The sequence below is a fragment of the Brachyhypopomus gauderio genome, chromosome 3 (genome assembly GCF_052324685.1).
Source record: "Brachyhypopomus gauderio isolate BG-103 chromosome 3, BGAUD_0.2, whole genome shotgun sequence".
NCBI classification, from domain to species: domain Eukaryota; kingdom Metazoa; phylum Chordata; class Actinopteri; order Gymnotiformes; family Hypopomidae; genus Brachyhypopomus; species Brachyhypopomus gauderio.
In genome coordinates this window covers 35,456,658-35,476,484 of record NC_135213.1, presented here as the reverse complement: position 1 = coordinate 35,476,484, position 19,827 = coordinate 35,456,658, and the positions used below count along the sequence as shown (strand labels likewise).

At 41.0% G+C, this 19,827-nt stretch overlaps 1 protein-coding gene across 2 annotated transcripts; it reads left to right on the top strand.

The window, feature by feature from the left end:
• The first annotated feature begins 6,640 nt into the window (after positions 1-6,640).
• Positions 6,641-16,961, top strand: tbx1 (T-box transcription factor 1). 2 transcript variants are annotated; one of them, XM_076997914.1, is made up of 8 exons: positions 6,641-7,260; positions 8,637-8,973; positions 11,918-12,019; positions 12,416-12,587; positions 13,264-13,419; positions 14,461-14,528; positions 14,818-14,918; positions 15,803-16,961. In XM_076997914.1, exons 1-8 carry the CDS (start codon positions 7,083-7,085, stop codon positions 16,180-16,182), a joined length of 1,494 nt encoding a protein of 497 aa, XP_076854029.1. In that variant the 5' UTR covers positions 6,641-7,082; the 3' UTR covers positions 16,183-16,961. The 2 variants fall into 2 exon arrangements, with proteins under 2 accessions (XP_076854029.1, XP_076854028.1); XM_076997913.1 differs by having other exon boundaries at positions 6,642-7,260; positions 15,800-16,961.
• Positions 16,962-19,827: the final 2,866 nt, after the last annotated feature.

Genomic DNA, 19,827 nt, shown 5'->3' with positions numbered 1-19,827 from the left:
TTTCAAAATGGCAGAACCTTCTGGATATTCAGCATTGTGGAAATGTATCTGTCAAATTCTTATTAAAACAAGAAGAAAGACCTTGCAAGCATTATTAAAAACAAACGACAATAAGAAACACTATATGACATCACACATACAAACACCACACACACACACACACACATACACACACACAAACACACACACACACACACACACAAGCTGATAAAGGACCTCTCTCCAAAACGTCCTAATTGTATTTCACTACAATGGTATATATTTAATATACATATATTGAAACAAAGAATATACGTGCAAAGACCTCTGAGATGTCAGAAACGTCCTGGTGTTCACAAGGATGCACATTTAGAGTAGTGCAGCCAAATAGTGAAGCAGAGCTCAGTGGGTGGAGGTTGGTGGGTGGAGGTTGGTGGGTGGAGTCCATCACGGGACACGGGAGCCACCTGGGGGGGGGGGGGGGTCACTGATGGCTCCAGATGGCAGCTGTCATGGCTGTATTTGTTAACTCAGTAGAGACATGTGGAGAGAAAACCTTCCTCTCCTCAAATAAACAAACACAGGAGACCGAGGTGGCCATCTCCAGCTAGACCAGTCAATGTGCCTTTTACTCTCTCTCTCTCTCTCTCTCTCTCTCTCTCTCTCTCTCTCTCTCTCTCTTTCTCTCTCTCTCCTTCTGTTCTCACATAAAATAAATCACAGTTAATGGAAGATAGTGTTCAATTTCCAGTTTTTCTTTAATGTGGAAAAAAACTTTAATTAAGCAAATCTTTAAAAAATCTTAATTTCTAAATTACACAAAAAATAGTTTAAGGACTAAACAAATCAAAATAATACCGTTAGCAGGGTGCTGCTACAATGATGATGACTGAAGATGGTGATAATGCTGATAGTTTTGCTGATATTATTATTATTATTATTATTGTTGTTATATATCGTAAAATGACAAATGTTACAGTGACGGGTGTTGTTGTTTTGTTGTTTTTTTGTTGACGTTTTCTTTATTGGATTTAAAAACGACACCGTCGTTTTCTTTAAGAGCCACGCGAATTTCCGTTTTTTAATCAGTGTAATTGCCGTAATAAAAAGAACATACAAGATTGATGCTTTCGATTGAAATTGAGTTTGTACCATTCGGGCCATAAGTTTGACGACTTTCTGCAGATCACAACATTTCTGAACTTGAAGCTGGAATTGGTCAACCCCACCAAATAACTCAATAATCATCATAGTTTTACGCTCATCTTAAATGATGTAGTGTGTTCAGTGTAAAAGTCGTTGTACCCCTTAAATCTGATTTTTGTTTTAGACTGCTTTTGGGAAAGTTGTCCTTCGTTTAGAAACAGAAGATGAATCTGGTTTTGTCCCCATCTTAGTGCCAGTGTGCGTGACAAGGGCTGTAATAAAAACGAGCGGGTCGTTACGTTGGAGTCCATTGTGTTCCCCTGACCCGAAAATGACAAAAATAAAAAATTCTTCTGTTCAACAGGAAAACTGAAATTTTGAGCCAAATCGGAAAGGTGTTTATTGTACATGTTCCCCCCGTGTGCCCACCACGTCCTTGACGACTGTGGCGTTTTCCCGTTAGTCAAACGGAAGTGAACCCCAGAAAAGTCGCAAAATGATTTATTGTGCGGCTATTAAAAAGCTGTACCGGACACGAAAATAAACCGGTCAGTCGTGAAAACATGAATTTGAAAACATTAATCGTATTGTATTGTATTTGTAGCTATTTATTTATTTTTGTTCATTTTTCTTTCATATCAAATTATTGTAACCTAGAAAATTATATTAGAATATGCAGAAAGGTGCGATGCATGTAGCCTTCATCGAAAATTCTGACAAAAATGTACACGCCCCTGAACAAAAATTGAAAATAAGAAAATAGCTTTTGTGGTATCTAATGTGTTAATATAACAAGAATGCATTAGAGGGTCTAAAATGCCTAATAATAATAATCATAATAATTGTTGTTGTTTGTGCTGAAGAACGTTAATATCCGTTAAGGAGCAAGAGAGCTAACGGCTAGTTTAAGTTTAATCTAACATACCATCAAATGTTCAAACTTAGGGCATCACATTCTAAAAAACAAGTGTTGTTAAACAGATTTTCATGAAGAAAGCTGTAGCACGGTTATTAGCACGAGCCGGGATTTATCCGTCTGCTACACGAGACCAGTGTGGGGGGTAAAGGGACAGCAGCGACCCAGTAACCCAACTGTCAGCGGTCAACCGTTCCCTTCCTCCGGGTCTTATTCGGGGATTTGGACTAATATTTAGATAGGATAGAGTTTTATATATGGAGCACGCCGTCTCTCTCCCAGCACCCACAGTCACGGTATATGGAGGTTGAAAATGACCGTTACTTGTTCCTCCGACACCGTGTGATTAATTATCTGCTAATTGATTTCGGGTCCTAATTAACGTCTGACTGTTTTTTTTTCTTTTGTGTCTCTTGAGAGCTTTGTAAAGTTAGTGAGATACCTGGAAACCACCGGAGGCCAATCTACCTGATATGGTATACACGAAATGAAGAAACGTGTTCCATAAATCGTATATGATGATTGGATGAAGAAGCATATTTCAAAAACACATCCCAAAACAACAATCGGTGAGCGCGTGAGGAAGGGTTGTCCGTTATGCGTGTTTAACTGCTGTGACCAGAGGACGCATCAGTTCAGTGAAATATCGCTCCTAGCCAAATACGCATCTCACCTCTGCCGTTTGCGCGTGAAGAACCGGCCTAAACACACCGAAGCGTCCTCGGTGGTTCTCTAACGAGCCACGGAGGTTCGCTCCACCGCCGAACCCGCCTCCACTCTCTCATGTTACCGCAACAGAACCCAAACGCTCCTGGAGGGACCGCACAACTCCCCCTGAACGCACGAGCACGAAACCCGCTAAACTCATGACCCGCCTTCTAAATATGCCAAACATATTAACTGAAAATGCCATTTCACAACAACAAAATCAACAATAATAATAATAGCAATAATTATTTGCTCTATTGTGTTTTCTAAACGGATGCTGAATTTAGTCCACCATCAAAGATGCATTACAATAGTGTACATAACCAACTGCATAACTGAACGAGGAATTCAAACGAGTATATTCTCTTCCGCAATATTCAATACATATGCTCGTTAACCACAGTAGTCTTCTGGGGTTTCCAGATCAACCCTAACCGAAGTCAAGTGCGAGCCAAACATGGTAGTAAACATTTTGACCGATGGATATCACCCCTTCTTCCCAACTGGGACGCACGAGGGGATTGCCAAGCTTTGACCTCGCGATAAGACGTTCACGCGGTATCAAGTGTGTCACTGGAACAGTCCTTTGCTATTATAAGCCAAGACCGTAACACAAAAGGCAAAACTTGTCAGCCGAGCACGTGCGTTCCAGTAAGGACCCTTAAAACCAGTGTGAAACTGATGAGAAAATACACAGGTAAACTAATCTGGAGGTGCATTTAACAGAAACAAATATATAAAATAAAAGAAGGAAAATTTGTAGTCACACATAACTTGGAACAACATATGTACAAACTGAAGATTCCTTTTTCCCTAATTGATTCTGAAATAAGAACTGAGAAGAAACTAATCAATAGTTATCTTTAACACACAACATTCCTGCTTCCTACGTGGGGGCCGGACATGTTACAATGCTATTAACAAAACAAAAATAAAACAAATAATAAATTGCTTTATTTTTTAAAGCATTTAATCAGTTTTGTAAATAAGGTTTCTAGTTTGTGAGCGTTCACAAAAGCAGCTAAGTAATATAATAACTAATATAATAAAGCAAGATTTTACTTTTTCAATTTCTTCAGTGAATCGAATAAAAAAATTATAACAATTAATAAGGTTTATAGGATTGGAATAAATAATTCCTATATAATTCCAAATAATTGATAAATAAATGATAAAAAAAACAAATAAATAAATAATAATTTATATATATATATATATATATATATATATAATATTTAAGGATAAATTATATATATATATATATATATATATATATATATATATATATATATATATATATATATATATATATATATATATATATATATATAATCATATCTAATTAATCTTTACGCCCTTATGCCTTCAGTTGTAATATTTGGTATTTGGATATGGAAGACAAAGAAGAATTGACGAAAAACGAAAACAGACGTGAGTTTACAGCAATTTACGATGACTGAACAAATACATTAATAGTACACTGCAGAACAATTCTGCATGTGTTCTAATTAAATACTCCAATAACAGCAAAAACTTGCAAATTTCAGATCAGTGCTTAAAACTTTAATCCGACGCCTAATATCAAACGACTAGATGTGTTGTAAATATGTTTGTTATTAGTTGAAATACTTACGAGGTTAAATAGGAGGAAAAAGCTAATGAGAGAGATTAAAATTTTCTCGTTAGTAAGGAGGACGAAAGGGGGAAAAGACACTGCGATATTTAGTACTTTAGTATGTTAAGTACTCCAGGTTTTATTGTATCGCTCCGTTTGTACTTTAGAGGTAATACGGTAAGCAGGGAGGCGTCGCGCACACCTGGCGCACGCGGAGAGGCGCCAAGCGGGAGACAAAACAGGAAATACGCCGCTGGTGCCTCTGGTCCTCCCAAAGCCACGAGCTGCGCTAATTGTCAAATCAGCTACAATTCGTCCGTGTGGCTAAGCTGACAGCACGCGCTCACATTATGCAATTCACAGTTCGTGCACAGACGCGGTTCTTCAGTCGTTCCAGCCTCCTCCGAACTGTAATCTTTTAAAGCTGCAAAACAACCATGAACATTTCTCAAAAACAAAACAAACAAACAAAAAAGAATGAATGAAAGCAAAAATGAACAAACAGTTTTACAAATATGGCCAAGTGGCCCGTGATACACACAACTATTGTCAAAGGTTCTGGAAGGTGTAAACAAACTAGAAGAAAAAAAGTCCTAAATGTTTTAACGCGCTAAACCGGATGACGGAGTTCCGCACGTACACGGGGCTCCGTGAAGTAACAGCACCGGCTCGTTGGGACTCTGGAACGTAAAAGTGTTACGAAACAAACCTTCATAATCCAGTAACATTAATGCATTTGTTTTCTGGCGTGGTTACAATGTACTTGACACTTAAAATAGGCTTCTGTCATTTTAATTATTTTTCCGACGTCTGAGCAATAAATTTCTTGATATTCAAATTGCGCAACTGCAGAACGTAGAGCTCTTGCCGTTTGCTTTTTTTTTTAAAAATCGGGCTCTGAATTTTGTCTGTTATCACCTGACTATTTACAAAAGGCCACTTCCGACTTGGCAATGATTAAGTGAACCTGTATCACTAACAGCATCAGATAAAGAGAAACGTGGGCATGTTTTGAAGTAGGACATCTGATCTTGCCCAAGATCGTAAACATAAAACAAATTTCTGATAAAAACAAACAAACAAACAAACAAAGTTTTTTTACGCCAGGATTTTCCTATGCAGACAAATTTGCCTAAAAAAGGAATTAAATGTTAAGATGACACTACCAAAAAAGACGTATAGGCCGTTCTACACTCGGTTCTGAACGGTATTCGGTGTCAAGTTATCAGTAATAATATACAGTAATAGTGCTCTAACTGTATCTGAAGACTTTTACAATAATCTAAATAGGTATAAGTGACTCTTTCTATTTAAAAGAGCATATCACCACGGGTAGTTTATTTACAACTTATAGCACCCTGATAAACATCAACCGTGTTAAGAACAAACCGTGTTAAGCTGAAAGGAAAACAGCCCTCCCGCTCGTGCGTGTTACTCAATCGCTCGTGTGCAAATGAGATGCAATCCGGTTGCTATCGCAGCAGCTCAACAAAACATAACTTTTGCTGGCATTCATTAATTATGAACTCCGATAAGCTGATGACCGGATAGATACTGTATACGGGACACAAAAGGTCAAGTGCGTAAGCCAAGCGCACCTCTCCTAAAGTTTCAAGTGCACTTGGTGAAGTCTGTCTGCTTTGCGCGGACTCGGCCGACAACGGCCTCAATCACAGATAAAATATTTGTTTCTCGTTGTTCTAAATACCATTGTCAAATATTTGCATGCAATTGTAACACAAGTGAAAATATCTTTTAGGGCCCTTTCCCCAAAAGATGTTCATGAGAGAGTGTTGTGTGTAATAGTGGCTCTATCGTTTAAAGATGATGTTTATTTTACCACGCTGTTCGGAAACCCAAGCTGGTCTGTCCAGTCCGCGAGATCACATTTCCCTACAGTGACCGACGGGAAAATTAATTAAAACAGAATAAATGTAAAAAATAAAATTAACAAGAGAAGAAACTTGGTTGTTGCTGGCATACTGATGTAACTATAAATTTTTGTTTACACTCTTAAACAGGAAAGGTTTGGCGATTTAACACAATAATTAAAACACAATGCATACAGAAGGTAATGTTATATGTTTTTTTTTGGGGGGGGGAGGGTATAACCTATTCTAGTCTATTCTAAACAGCACAATTGTATCATCTTGTAGACAGACATTCCTAGTGACGTTTAGATTTTTTTTCCCCTCTGAGTGAATTCAAACGTACAGTGATTGACAAGCTCCAATTCACATAAAACATCCCGTGAAAACCGTGCACGCTTTTTTGAGCTGTGCACGGGAGGCGTGGAGCTCGCTCACTTTTGACATTCTCCTCGCAGTAGTTTCTCCTCGAGGCACTGCAGCGAGTTCTAATGACATCACCCGGGCACCACAGAATGGGGGGAGCGCGCTTTTAAAGAAAGAAACTACTTTTTTCCCCTGTATGAGCGATGTTTTAATACAGCAGAGCGTGTTGGGGCACATCTTTTAATTGGAGCATAAAAGTAGAGGTAAAGCAGACAATGTCTTGCTAAATTCCGTGGGAATAGCTTGTTTTCAAAACACTGCAGTTCGCTCCATCGCCAAAAGGCCCATCACCAACGAAAGTGAAGAGCGATAGTGGAACTTCTGTACCGTAAACCTCTGACTGTCTGGACTGCTGTTGTTCTGTGGACTAGCGCGGAAGAGAAGTGGGGGGGAAAACGACGTTCCCAAACTAGACTTCTTGCCTATGGACGACTACAGTCCTCTTTCTCCAAAGGCAAACGCGTTCAGTATTGCCTCTCTGATTTCAGCAGCGGAGCTAGCAGGAAACGCAACGTTTGACAAACACGGCACTGGCCCGGACAAGCACGCCGCGCAAACCCCCTTTAAAATGCACTACAGCACAGTCACGAGGGAAATGGAAGGTACGGCCACGCTCTTGACAATAACCTTGTGATTTGGTTTGTGTAACTTGCCAGAGACATCACTGTCGCGTACCGCGCGCGAGACGTTTCCTACCGCACGCCACCTTCGCGCGCGTGCTTTAGACTTAGGAACGAAAATGCAAAAAAACTGCTGCGTGCTCAGCGCTAAAGTCAGACCAAACATTAAACCATCTACTATTCGGAACTATAACTTTGTAAAAAATAAAAATAAATGCACTGTAAATTACATTGCAGATTGTAGTTTTAAACAGTCGACTACGCAGTTGTAAGAAATGTTGCCGACGGCCGAGAACAGAAACTGCTAAATTGACGTAAAAAATGTTAGTCCCGATCGCACTGTGACTGAAATTGTGCAGGGCAGTAATTCGCACCCGGTGGAGAGAAGCTGTCTGCGAGGTATGTGGACTACAAGTGTGAACTGGATTGACCGCAAAACGTTGATAAAAGAAAATAACATCGCGCCGGTGGATCTTGGAGTTCTCCGACCTCTTCGTTAAAAAACAAAAGCAAGCCGGAGGAGAAGAAGTTTGTCGACGTGCACGCGGTGTTAACCGTTTGTCGGCGCAGCGTGGCAGTTTGTTTACTGTGTGAAAAGGTTTACCCTCCTTCGTGCCAGCTAACCGATCTATTGTTAGAAAAGAACGGTGTGGGCGATACCCTTATCCACGAGTTAATGGGTGCCGGAAAGCCTATTAAAACGGGGCGCACTTCTCTGTCAATCAGTGTCGTCCCAAGGCGAGGAAAGGCACATTACCTGCAGTTCCTTATCTAAATAGAAATAAGAACCGGTTTTATCGTGAAGGGGAGGCCCTACGCGGCAGATAAGAGACGAGTCTGGATTTCACATTAGCATACAGCAGCACTGCAGTGCAGAGGCCGCGTGCAACACTTTCAGAGCGCGAGCACGAGCACCGAGGCTGCGCGTCGCGTGCTCTCCTGTTGCGTCTCGCGACTTCACGCCGACTAAAAGGACGTTTTCAACTTCAGGGAGACCTGGATGACTTTAAAGTCGTTTTTTTTCCGGTGGTATCGGCGGTATTTCATATAGTTGGTGTGTGCTAACGTAGGACAGAACTACCCGGCTCGGCCAGTTGGAATTCGCTCACGGGACACAGGAACAAGTTTACATACACGACTCGGAGATCATTTTAAGAATATTCACCCAAACGTGGACAGCGTGATGTTATTTAATGTCTTATCACTGTCACACTTGTTTGATTTTTAAAACATTATTTCTCGTTTGCTTTTGAAACCTTCCGAGCGCGACCCGAAGCGGTAAATCCAGTTTTTGGGGATGATTTCAGCGATCTCCAGCCCGTGGCTGACGCAGCTGTCCCACTTTTGCGATGTTGCAGCCTTCACCACCAGCAGCCTGAACAGCCTGAGCGCTCCCGGGAGTTACCATCTGTCTCCTTCTCCCGGAGACCCCTACAGCCAGCATGACACGCACTTTGAGCCCTGCCCGGCGGCCCAGCACGGCTACACCTACCCGGGCTCCAACCCCGCACAGGCTCCGCACGGAGACACCGGCCCGTCCAGCTGCTCCACGTCTTCATCCAGCTCCACGCCGAACAAGTCGCTGGTGAAGAAGAACCCCAAAGTGGCGAACATTAACGTGCAGCTGGAGATGAAGGCTCTCTGGGACGAGTTCAACCAGCTCGGAACCGAAATGATCGTCACCAAGGCTGGAAGGTGAGCTTTCTCGGGTTTTGGTGTATTTTGCTCGGTTCTTTGGATTCAGGATCACTCATCTAAAATATTTGTGTTTTACTGGTATTTTAGATTTAACTTTATTTATTTAGATGTAATATTGGAGAATGTTGTGTATGTAGCTGGTGCACTACATGTCGTGTAAAGTACGCACAAGGCCTTTAAATGATTTAATATCTGTTGTTATGAAGAGATGGAATGTAATCGATAAATACTTCTGAACTGCTGAAGATTGGATTTCGCAAACTCGGAAATGCCTTTATCGCCATAAAGTAACCAATCTTTTACTCAGATACACTGGTCTGATTTATTATTATTATTATTATTATTATTATTATTATTATTATTATTATTATTATTTAGCGTTATTTGCCACCAGTGCATGAGCTAAGAGAATGTACGAGCGCCTATAATGGAGTGCTAACATTTGGCTCCTGTGTATTTACCCTGCGATAAGTGAGGATAAGCTGATAGCATTTAGATAGAGTTCGCCTATTATAAAGCTGCGAGCCACCAACTAAGGATTTATCACAAATAACAAACAGCGAGACTGCATCCAATTTAGTCTGTTATTCCAACACTTTTAAATGCACCCCATTCACAAGCCAGATCAAACATCCATTGCACAACGCTGCATTTCTAATAACGACGTGTTATTGTTAATAATGCAAAATACTTTTTTTTTTTACCCAAAATAATTTTTCTTGATGTCTCTCTTCTCTTTGTATAGTCCAGATTCTGATATGTTGGCTCAGCTTTCTGTAAAGGAATGTGTTCGGTTTCTTTATCCTCAAGATCACTTACAAAATGCAGTCTTGTGAAACAGGTTACTGACCGAGGAATTGTTGTTTTAAGATATTTGTAATTTAATTCATAGAGGAAAATATTTTCTCTGATCTCAATAAAACGTCACCTACAGCCAAAGGTTGTCACGCTTCAAAAGAACCTTACATTGACCGACTTTTAATTTATGAGTGAACCTCAGGCGCCTTTTACAAACAGCAAAAACATTAATATCATGGTCATTCAGAGCCTACGTGAGTTAAAATGGAAAATAGCTTAGCAGGCCTGCTTCTTGTACTGGGCTCAGACAACACACATAGTGTTTCCACTTCTATTGTTGACGAGACGTCTGATTGTCCAAACAGATAATTCTCATTCCAGCAGTGTGACTTGTTCAGTCTACCTCGGTGTTATTGATATTTTCAGAATGGTAGGCAATATGGTGGCTTACAGTGCGTTTTTAACAATATTCTTACACACTGTCCATTATTTTATTAAATGTTAGTTGGGATACTGACATTAAGAATGGATCAACGTGCGTTTTCTCTTTTTTGTATGCTTATGCGTATATAGTGTAATCACTCTATGCTGCGTGAAGAAGTTTCTTTGGCCGTTTGGTGTTTTCAAACGCTGTTTGGATTGTGTCATTAAACCGCAGAGTAGGTAATATATCTGGGAATACTGCGTACGAGAGAAACAGCGACGAGTCATCAGGCCCTTGTGAGACGCAGTGATTCATTGTGTGTGTGTGAACACGTGAGTTCAGTTTTAGTTGCAACGCTCGGGACTCCTGGTGTGTTTTTAAATCTGTAACGTCCACTGAACACACACAGATTATAAATCAAGGACGACGGGAGTCTCCGCCTCTTTCACATATAATCCTAAATTATTAGCGAGTGAACGTGTTTTTCGTGGAATGCACGGTTTCCCAACTATTGTGCATGACCATATAGAAAACATTTATCAATTAATTTATGTTCAACGTTCACACGCACAAAACAATTTTACAAGACAGAACCGATACTGACGTTATGATTATTGGTTTGGTTATTAGCATTGCATGGAAAATGTATATGTTCCATGCATGAAGTGACTGTCAGATTGGAGAAAGCCGTATTGGATGAGGGTTTAGCAGAATTAGGCCCAGTTCCCCGTTGGTGTTCAATATTGTGGTTGTGCAGGACTATCTGTCACTCTGAAGTCTTCCACAACACCGGATCCTAAAGAAAACGCTTTCAAAGCTGCTTTAGCCTCAGCTAGCCACAACTTCTGCTTCAGAGACACTGACGTTAATTGAACGACGGTTCCAAGATCACTTTCGCTGGCGAGCAGCTCACGGCACACAGGCTGCTCAAGGCTTTAGAGTTTCTTCACAGGGCAGGACACGGCGAATGTGTTTCATAATGCACTGCACACTTTCTTCAGCGTGTATATTCACTGAGTGTCGACATGTTCTACTATTTAAATGCAAAAATGGTTCAGAAACGTGCACGGGGATTCATTTCTAGTTATAGAAACTATCTCTACACTGGAAATCAACAAACATCAATTAAAGCCAATTAAAGCCAGTCATCCAAAAACTGTCAATTTTAGCGAAAATGGGTGAAACAAAAATGAGTAATAGCGACACAACCAATAATAATTCAGCAGCAGGACCGAATAAAGAGTTCTAGTTTTCATGTTACTGGGCTTCAGTTTTGAATGGTGCAAAATAATATTAAATTAAATTAATATTTTAAAACATTATTGTTCACACAAACAAATTCACTTCATACAGCCCCAATAATTTTTGCTAAACAATTTTGGGCTATAGGTCTACGTAAATTAATATACATGTATGTATCCATGACATTAAATAATTCAGTGTAAAATATATATATCCATATTTGGATATACTTTTGTAATTTGTAAAATGTGAACAAAGTGTTCACCAACGAGAAAAATAAATGATTATTATTACTATTATCATTACTATTATGATTATTACTATTATTGTTGTTGTTTTTATTATTTTGTTATTATCAGCATTATTATTATTATTATTATTATTTGTTGTTACTATTGTTATTATTGTCCATTATAAAAGTTACATTATGCATTCGTGCAAACAACTAACAAAGTCATTATTTACTCTGCGATTCAGGCGAATGTTTCCTACGTTCCAAGTCAAAATATTCGGAATGGACCCCATGGCGGACTACATGTTACTAATGGACTTCCTACCGGTTGACGATAAGCGATATAGGTGAGTTAGCCTACATACCAACATCGAGAGCGAGTTTCACCTCAAAGCACCAGAGCTTGTAACGCGTTCATCTCACCACGTATTATAATAAACACACCATCAATATGCTTTGAATACCATTATATGACCTAATAATCTCAGACCAAGGAAAGACTGCTTTCAGGTTTGGTGTTATCTGACTGGCCTACAAGTTAAAATTCACAGAAAGGGCGTATTTTTAAAAATAGGAATTGACAACACAGTATTAAAGAACATATACATTTTAAAAATATGGAATTTGAAGGGACATTCGCATTTATTTCACAACCTTGCTGTTAAAGCGATAGTCCTGAGTACACCAGGCTGCGTAATTGAGTGTTAAAGCTGACTGCGTGTCTCCGTGTGTCCTGTATGAAGGTATGCCTTTCACAGCTCCTCGTGGCTGGTCGCCGGTAAGGCGGACCCCGCCACCCCCGGTAGAGTACACTACCACCCCGACTCTCCCGCCAAAGGGGCCCAGTGGATGAAACAAATAGTGTCCTTCGATAAATTAAAACTCACCAACAACCTACTGGACGACAATGGACACGTGAGTAGGCCACGTTTGGAGTTACGGCGCGGTTTTGATCCAAGAACACCTTGTTGCTGTTTTAAATTATTAATGCACACTTCATAATACGTGGTCTCAAATGACACAAAGACTTCGTTCCTCTTTCACTTTCATTACAAAACAAGATCAGACGTCGGACACGAGAAAATATTTAAACAAAGTGATATTATCTTGAAGAAACTGGCAAGTGCATATAAAATATTAGTCAAACGTGTCTGAACAAACGAACGAATACATATATTAAAACGTCATAAGTAAATGTGCGATTATTGTGGGTTTTAGTCTAGTTGTAATTAAAAACAATTCCAGACATCAAATAATATTTTTTTAGTTTCGTGGATCGTGAATATTTTAAACGTAGGAAATACTGAATTGGTAAAAACATTCATTTTGTAATCATTGTGTCAGACCGCTGCGTAATTATTGGCAAAATATTGTTCCACTTGGAGTGAGTGTGAGTGTATCAAAATAAATAATAATAAAAATAAAAATAAATTATTTAATTGTGTTTTACGTGGTTTACGGATTTTGTATTTTCTTCTAAAAACGGACCTGTACGTTTATTTTTTATGGAAGTGAGCGCTTTCTGAACCCTGTTGTAAACGCTGGAGATTTTCTTCTTGTACCTCACACTTGACGCCTCGTTTTCTCGCAGATCATTCTGAACTCCATGCACAGATACCAGCCCCGATTCCACGTGGTCTACGTGGACCCACGGAAGGACAGCGAGAAATACGCGGAGGAAAATTATAAGACTTTTGTTTTCGAAGAGACCCGGTTCACGGCGGTCACAGCCTATCAGAACCACAGAGTGAGTAACATGCATGTTATAACACATTTATAACACTTGTATTACAACTGTGGCTTTTATGAGTTGGTCATTAAAGGAATAACGGTCTCACGTGGAAGGTAAATACACTGAAATGTCGGTTTATTTGTTTTGCTCTGTATAATCAAAGTTCAATCCACAACTTGGAACTAAGAAAGGTATTCACCCCGGTGCTGCTTCAAGGAAAACAGTTTCTGTGTTTATCGTGGCTCTTGAATTGGCTTTCTTCGAAATTAATGCAGACTCGTTTTGCAGGAGCCTCGACCCGAAAGGTTCTGAGAGAATTAATTATCAGGAGGTACTACAGGAATTTTGCCATTTGAAAATACCGACAAAAACAGAGCGGTCCAGAATAAAAAAAATAAATGACTGAGGTTATAATCTAATAATATAGAGAATTCCAGTTTATATTTTCAGAACTAAATCAATATTTGTCAACGATCTTACAAATCAAAAAGTAGCCGACATCTCGCTGAGATTTATAGTTATGCTATGAATGAAGGAGACATTTTCCTTCTCAGGACTGTCACAGGATATCTGTGATGCTCGAACGCAGCTGTCTTGTTGCCCCCCCCCCCGCCCCCCCCCCTCTTTCCTGCTCTGTCTTCTATCAGTTTGACCTCGCGCTCTTCAACCCTCATCGCGAGCGTTTACATTTGTTTTTCAACTCATTCCGGAACATCACGCGCACAGGTCTTCGGTCGTACGTTGTGCGCGAGGACATTCTAAACCCATAAACACGGAAGAGTCGTTCTGCAAATGTTTGCCAATTATTTATTTTTGCCTTTGCAAAATATTTCTGGCCATACTGCTCTAATAACTAAAATATGCTACGTCTAATGTCTTTAAGTAGCTTTTAAAAAATACAGCATATAACATATATAGCCCATTGGCTAGAAAACGATGAATATATATGAATATATAATTAAGATATGTTTTGTTACAATGAGGCCGTATTGATCCTGGCTGTAATAGTAATACACATTACAATTAAAAGCTGCATCTGTTTGTTTGATTTTTCAGATAACACAGTTAAAAATAGCCAGTAATCCATTTGCGAAGGGATTTAGAGACTGTGACCCAGAGGACTGGTGAGTGGCACTCTTGGCTATAGTCACACACAACAGTTAATATCTTCTTTCTAAAGTTCACAGCCTATTATAGCACTAACGTGACAAATATATTTCTCAACATATTAAGAAAAAAACACCACTTAATAAGCCTATTAAGTCCATGCGGACAGATCACACTGTTCAAAACTACTTAAGAATGTTTTTGCATGTCCGTTTAAATTAGAAACGTGTGTTTCCATCTCCGTTGTGACAATAGTATGCACGCGATCCGCGTTTGCATGTGCTGACCCTTCTGTCTCCGTTCTAGGCCAAGGAATCACAGACCAGGCTCTCTGCCAATAATAAGCGCTTTTGCTCGGACCAGGAATCCGATGTCTTCCCCTCCACAACAGAATGGCACTGAGAAAGGTACACACCCTCAGTCCCTGTTGTGTGCTGTCTTTATAGTCTTCCTCAACTGGGTCAATGGTTGTTCTAATTCAAGGCAGGAAAATCATATATATACTTTTTAAGTTTGTAAAAAACAGTCTGGAATACTCTAATGTGATTTAGAATGAGCGTTCCAATGTCTTTCCACGGCATTCACATCGTTTTTGCATTGTATCACACGTGACTATAAACTAGCAGTCGTCACACGTGAGAGTATATGCTTTGGCTGTTTATAGTGCAAATAGTTATTTTTGCGATTTGGCCACAGACCACGTGGCCTGCAGGTAGCATTTAATTTTTGAAAAACACATTCCAAAGGGCCAGACACTTCCATCTCCAGCTGAGCATAGTCAGAGGTTCAAACAGCTGCACGCCCCGAGGACATTCGGTGCAAAGACCGAAACGCGGCATCCGCCGATTCTTCCCTGTGTGTTGTGTGGAATGATTCCCCGAGTGAATCAGGCTGTTTGGCAGAAGAGGCCTGAAGCACAAGATGCCCATCACACACGCCACACTTCATTTCACAATCAGTGAACCCAGTTATAGACAAACATCTCCATCGGCGGGGAGTGTGGGCTGGCCAAGGCCGCTCACGAGGACTCTTCCTCTGTTACTGTAGCTATTCTGAACTCTGGGTCGGTAACTGACATGCGCAGTGATGAATTCGAGCTTTTACACACTTGACGTTAGCCGTTATGAAGAACTATCCATACACACAAACATTTGAAAACATCATCATTAATATCTGCTGACATCAGTATCCTTTTTTCTTTTTAAGATTTGTGATCATAGTACCACATTCAAACCACAACATTACAGTGAGAATACATTTTATACTAACCTGTTGTCACTTGTCACAGAAGACAGCAGACGAGACTATGACCGGGATCCCAGCGGAACACCCATTCATGCAGACCCCGCCCACCAGCTGATGTCACGGGTTCTCAGTCCCGCCCTGCCTGTGCCAGGGGGTCTCCATGCTGTGCCCCTCACGGCTGGACCCCGGAGTCCTCCCCATGAACTGCGTATCGATGGGCACCCCCAGCCGCCAGAGACCCTCCATCATCACCCGTACAAGTACCCCACCACCTACGAACACTACCTGGGAGCCAAGAGCAGGCCGTCTCCGTACCCGTTACCTAGCATCAGGAGTCATGGTTACCACCCGCATATGAACCCGCCCACAGCAAACATGTACTCATCAAGTGCAGGACCCACTAATTATGATTATGGCCCCAGATAATGACTGACACAACACCCCCACTCAGGGCTGTCCGCCAGCTGAAGTTCTCTGGGAGTCAAAAGTGGAAAAACTCAACCAACCCCAGACACACACACACACACACACACACACACACACACACACACACACACACTAATTCTCTCTCACACACACCCACCCACACCCATACACACCCACAAACGACAACAACATACTTCAACAACAAGGCTTCCACGATGTATCAGGTTTTGAAATGGCCGCAAATCGAGGAAGAGGAATATTTATAAAACGGAACAAATGTGCTTACGAGAGAGAGCGTGGAGGGGACGTGGACGACGTCCTGGAGTCTGCCATGCTCTGTGACCCGCTGGACCCCTCAGAAAGGGACACCCCAGGACCCAGGGACACTCCAGCCTGGAGGCCGGCACAATACGAAGGAAACACCTTCCTAACAGCAGAACTGCGAACTGGAACTGAAAACATTTCTCTTGCACTTTTTTTTTCTTTTTTGCTTTTAAAAAGCCATAAGTTATCTAACCTTAACCTCCATCAAGCTTATAGGTAGACTGGACATTTGCATGTTGTGCTGATCAGAAGGTGCTGAAATCCATTTTAAATATACTTTTGTTTATTTTTGTCCTGATTGAGAGCTATACGCTGTTGGAGATAGGAGGCCATTTTAAACAGCTCCGAGAAGATTGTACCATGGCACTGACTTTCAGTAATTCAAAATAAATGTGGACAGAATGACCCTAGTTCAACCTGTAAAATAAGCATTAAATATTTTACTTTCAACATCATTTTCCATTATCTTTTTCAGTCCTTGTCAAAATTTCCCAAGAGTGTTATCTAATATCACCCTAGGGCATGAACCAGGAGGAGAAACCTCTGTTGCTGTGTGTGTGTGTACGTGTACAAGGGTGATTAATATATGTTTCATTTGGAAAGGAAGTAGTGGAACCTAAATATATAATCAGGGTTTCATTCTTGTTAGTCTGGAACTGTTGTGCACACCCAATGTACAAAATAATAGTCTTTTTAGTTAAACAGACTATATCAGCTTTCTAACACACAAAGACAGACAGAGTGAGAGAGAGAGCAAGAGAGAGAGAGAGGTGCAGACAGAGAGAAAGGGGATGGGGGGAGATCCACTGATTAATCTGATCAGAAAATCTAGAGTGGTTTTTAGTGAGGTTATTCACAGATTAGTTGGGAAAACAGTGGTCTGACAATTTTACATGATTCATACTTGTAAAGGCATCAAAGAAAAATGCCAGTCCACCTGCCTGAAACAGGCCAGCGCATGTGTGTTTACATATTTGACCCACATTCTACCAAGTCCCATCGGCTAAACAATGCACACCTTGAATTTGGTATATTAAGATTTCATCAACAATAAATTAATGTAAAGAGCAAAAAAGTCAAGATTTTGATGATTTAGTTCAGTGAAATTGAATAACTCGAATAATCAAAAAATTTCGGATGATTGATTCGTGAAATGCAGCAAAATTATAAACCAAATGTTTCAGTATAGTGAACAAAAGAACTAAACCATTTTTTAATAATTAAGGCAATTAAAAAAATGTAAAGATAGAATTAGGTTTTGAAATGCACCAAAGCCTTTAGCGCTAACAATGGTGTGCTTCAGGGTTGCTTTCCTCTCTCTGCTTTTTTTCCACGCGATCAAAGTGGCGGGAAACGGTGCTCACACCGTTTGACCTCTGGCAGCTAACGACTTTCTAAGGTATCAAAGGTTAAACAACGTTTCCACCAGCTTTAGCCACAACTAATTGCTCGTGTCATTTTGAGCTGGACTAATTTCATACGCAAAACAAACCACGTGATGTAGGATAATAATGAACACTGAACGTTTCAACCAGGTAAACGAGCAAAAACACGCAAACAAAATGATCATCCACGTTATGTTTATGATTTAATAGTTAAAAAATACATGCTTGGAAATGTGAATGTTTCCTGAATAAATCAACAACACGGCCGTTGGTGTCTGGCGTGTCCCGTTATCTCGGGGTTCCTGTCTGTTCCACCCCAGCAGGAAAGACAGTCTGGAGAATTGAGGCTCCCGTCGCGTGCGTCCGTCCCTGGCGGTGTGGTAATGAGGTCGGCCCGTCAGGAAGGCGAGGACACCGGGACACGCCACTCTTCCGTTGGGACACAGCTGTGTTTGTCCCTTTGCTGCGTCTCCCTTGAAGTGAGGCGGTGGTAGCGGAGATCCGTGGTTCTACTACACGAACAGGTGGACACGGAGTCCGGGGCCGCGCCACGCTGACGGGCCACAGCTGCCTTCTCTGCTTTAGCGGGTCAGATGTGTAGAATATGCGCACGAAAACGGCAGGATGCCACCACGTGACATTGAAATAAAGCGTACAAATATAAAAATATAGCTTCTAAATGCTATTTGAACTATTTAAACTAACTTGAAATATTACATATAAATATAATATAGTCCTATTATGCTAAAGTAATGGTGTTAACTAAAGAGAAAACTATATTTTTATAGCGCTTTCTTAGAACAGATGCTGGATGGTATGTGCTCTTCATACAGATCTCAGTTACTAAATCTTCATAGCATTTTAAAGGCCTAAATGCGCTTGATAAACAACCACTGCGATATTTGCTCTAAACTAATTTTACACAGTCAATAATGTACAATAATCTTAAATAAACTAAATAAAGTATTACCGAATGTCACCTAGAAAATGTTTATAACCATAAATGGCCAGTGGCTAACACACATTGTGAATCCAGATTCACTTTTTTTTTTACCCACAAAGAAAACCATATTCAAAACATGCACAGTGAGTGAAATAGCGCGTCGCATGTCGAGATGTCTCATCCCAACACTTCCAGAGAGATGGATGAGTGGTGATGTGCACGCCTCGGCCGCAGGTCTGCGTCTCTAACGTCTGTTGTGACAGGCACATCACAACTCACTCCGTTTGTAATACGTTTTGTGCACATTTCTCGGCGGTGTGGCATATCCAGGGAGATCACGGGGAGTGAAAGAACCGAGCTGGGCCTCGAGTCGCGAGCGCTACCGAATGCAGAATAATGTTTCACATTTTATTTCTTCACCCACCTCCCGTCAACGACCTTAGATGGGCTACAGGCCGTTTACGTCTCGTTTGCCTTCGCTGACGGACATTTCATGCCGAGTACAAGACAATCACTACCACGGCGATATTAGAAGACAAAGGTTATTTCTTTTCAAACGATCTTGACAACATTTGGACGGCTGGACTGTAACAAAACGTCGCGCGGTTTAATTCGGGCGCAGAGGCGTGATATCTGGGTCTGAAAACACCTCGCCTCTTCTTCTCCACCTGTCAAACCACAGCTGCCTGAGGGCATCTAACTGGAACCAGACACAATGCAGAGATTGTCCATTAGGGCTAATGGAGGCTTGGTTAAGCGCGCGGACAATGGCGAGGTGACCTCTGCCCTTCAAAGCGTTCGCACTGTGCAGGAGTGTTTGGGGGTCACCCGCGCGCGCAGGTCGGTGAGGCTCGCGCTCGCTCCTCCAGACTTTATTGACTTCCTAAATGATCCATTATTGTGTGATTTACGAGGCCGTGACCCGCCGGCGCGGCGAGGCAGCGTTTTGATGGATGGCGCAGCGGACGGAAAGGCGCCCCTACCGCGAGCGCT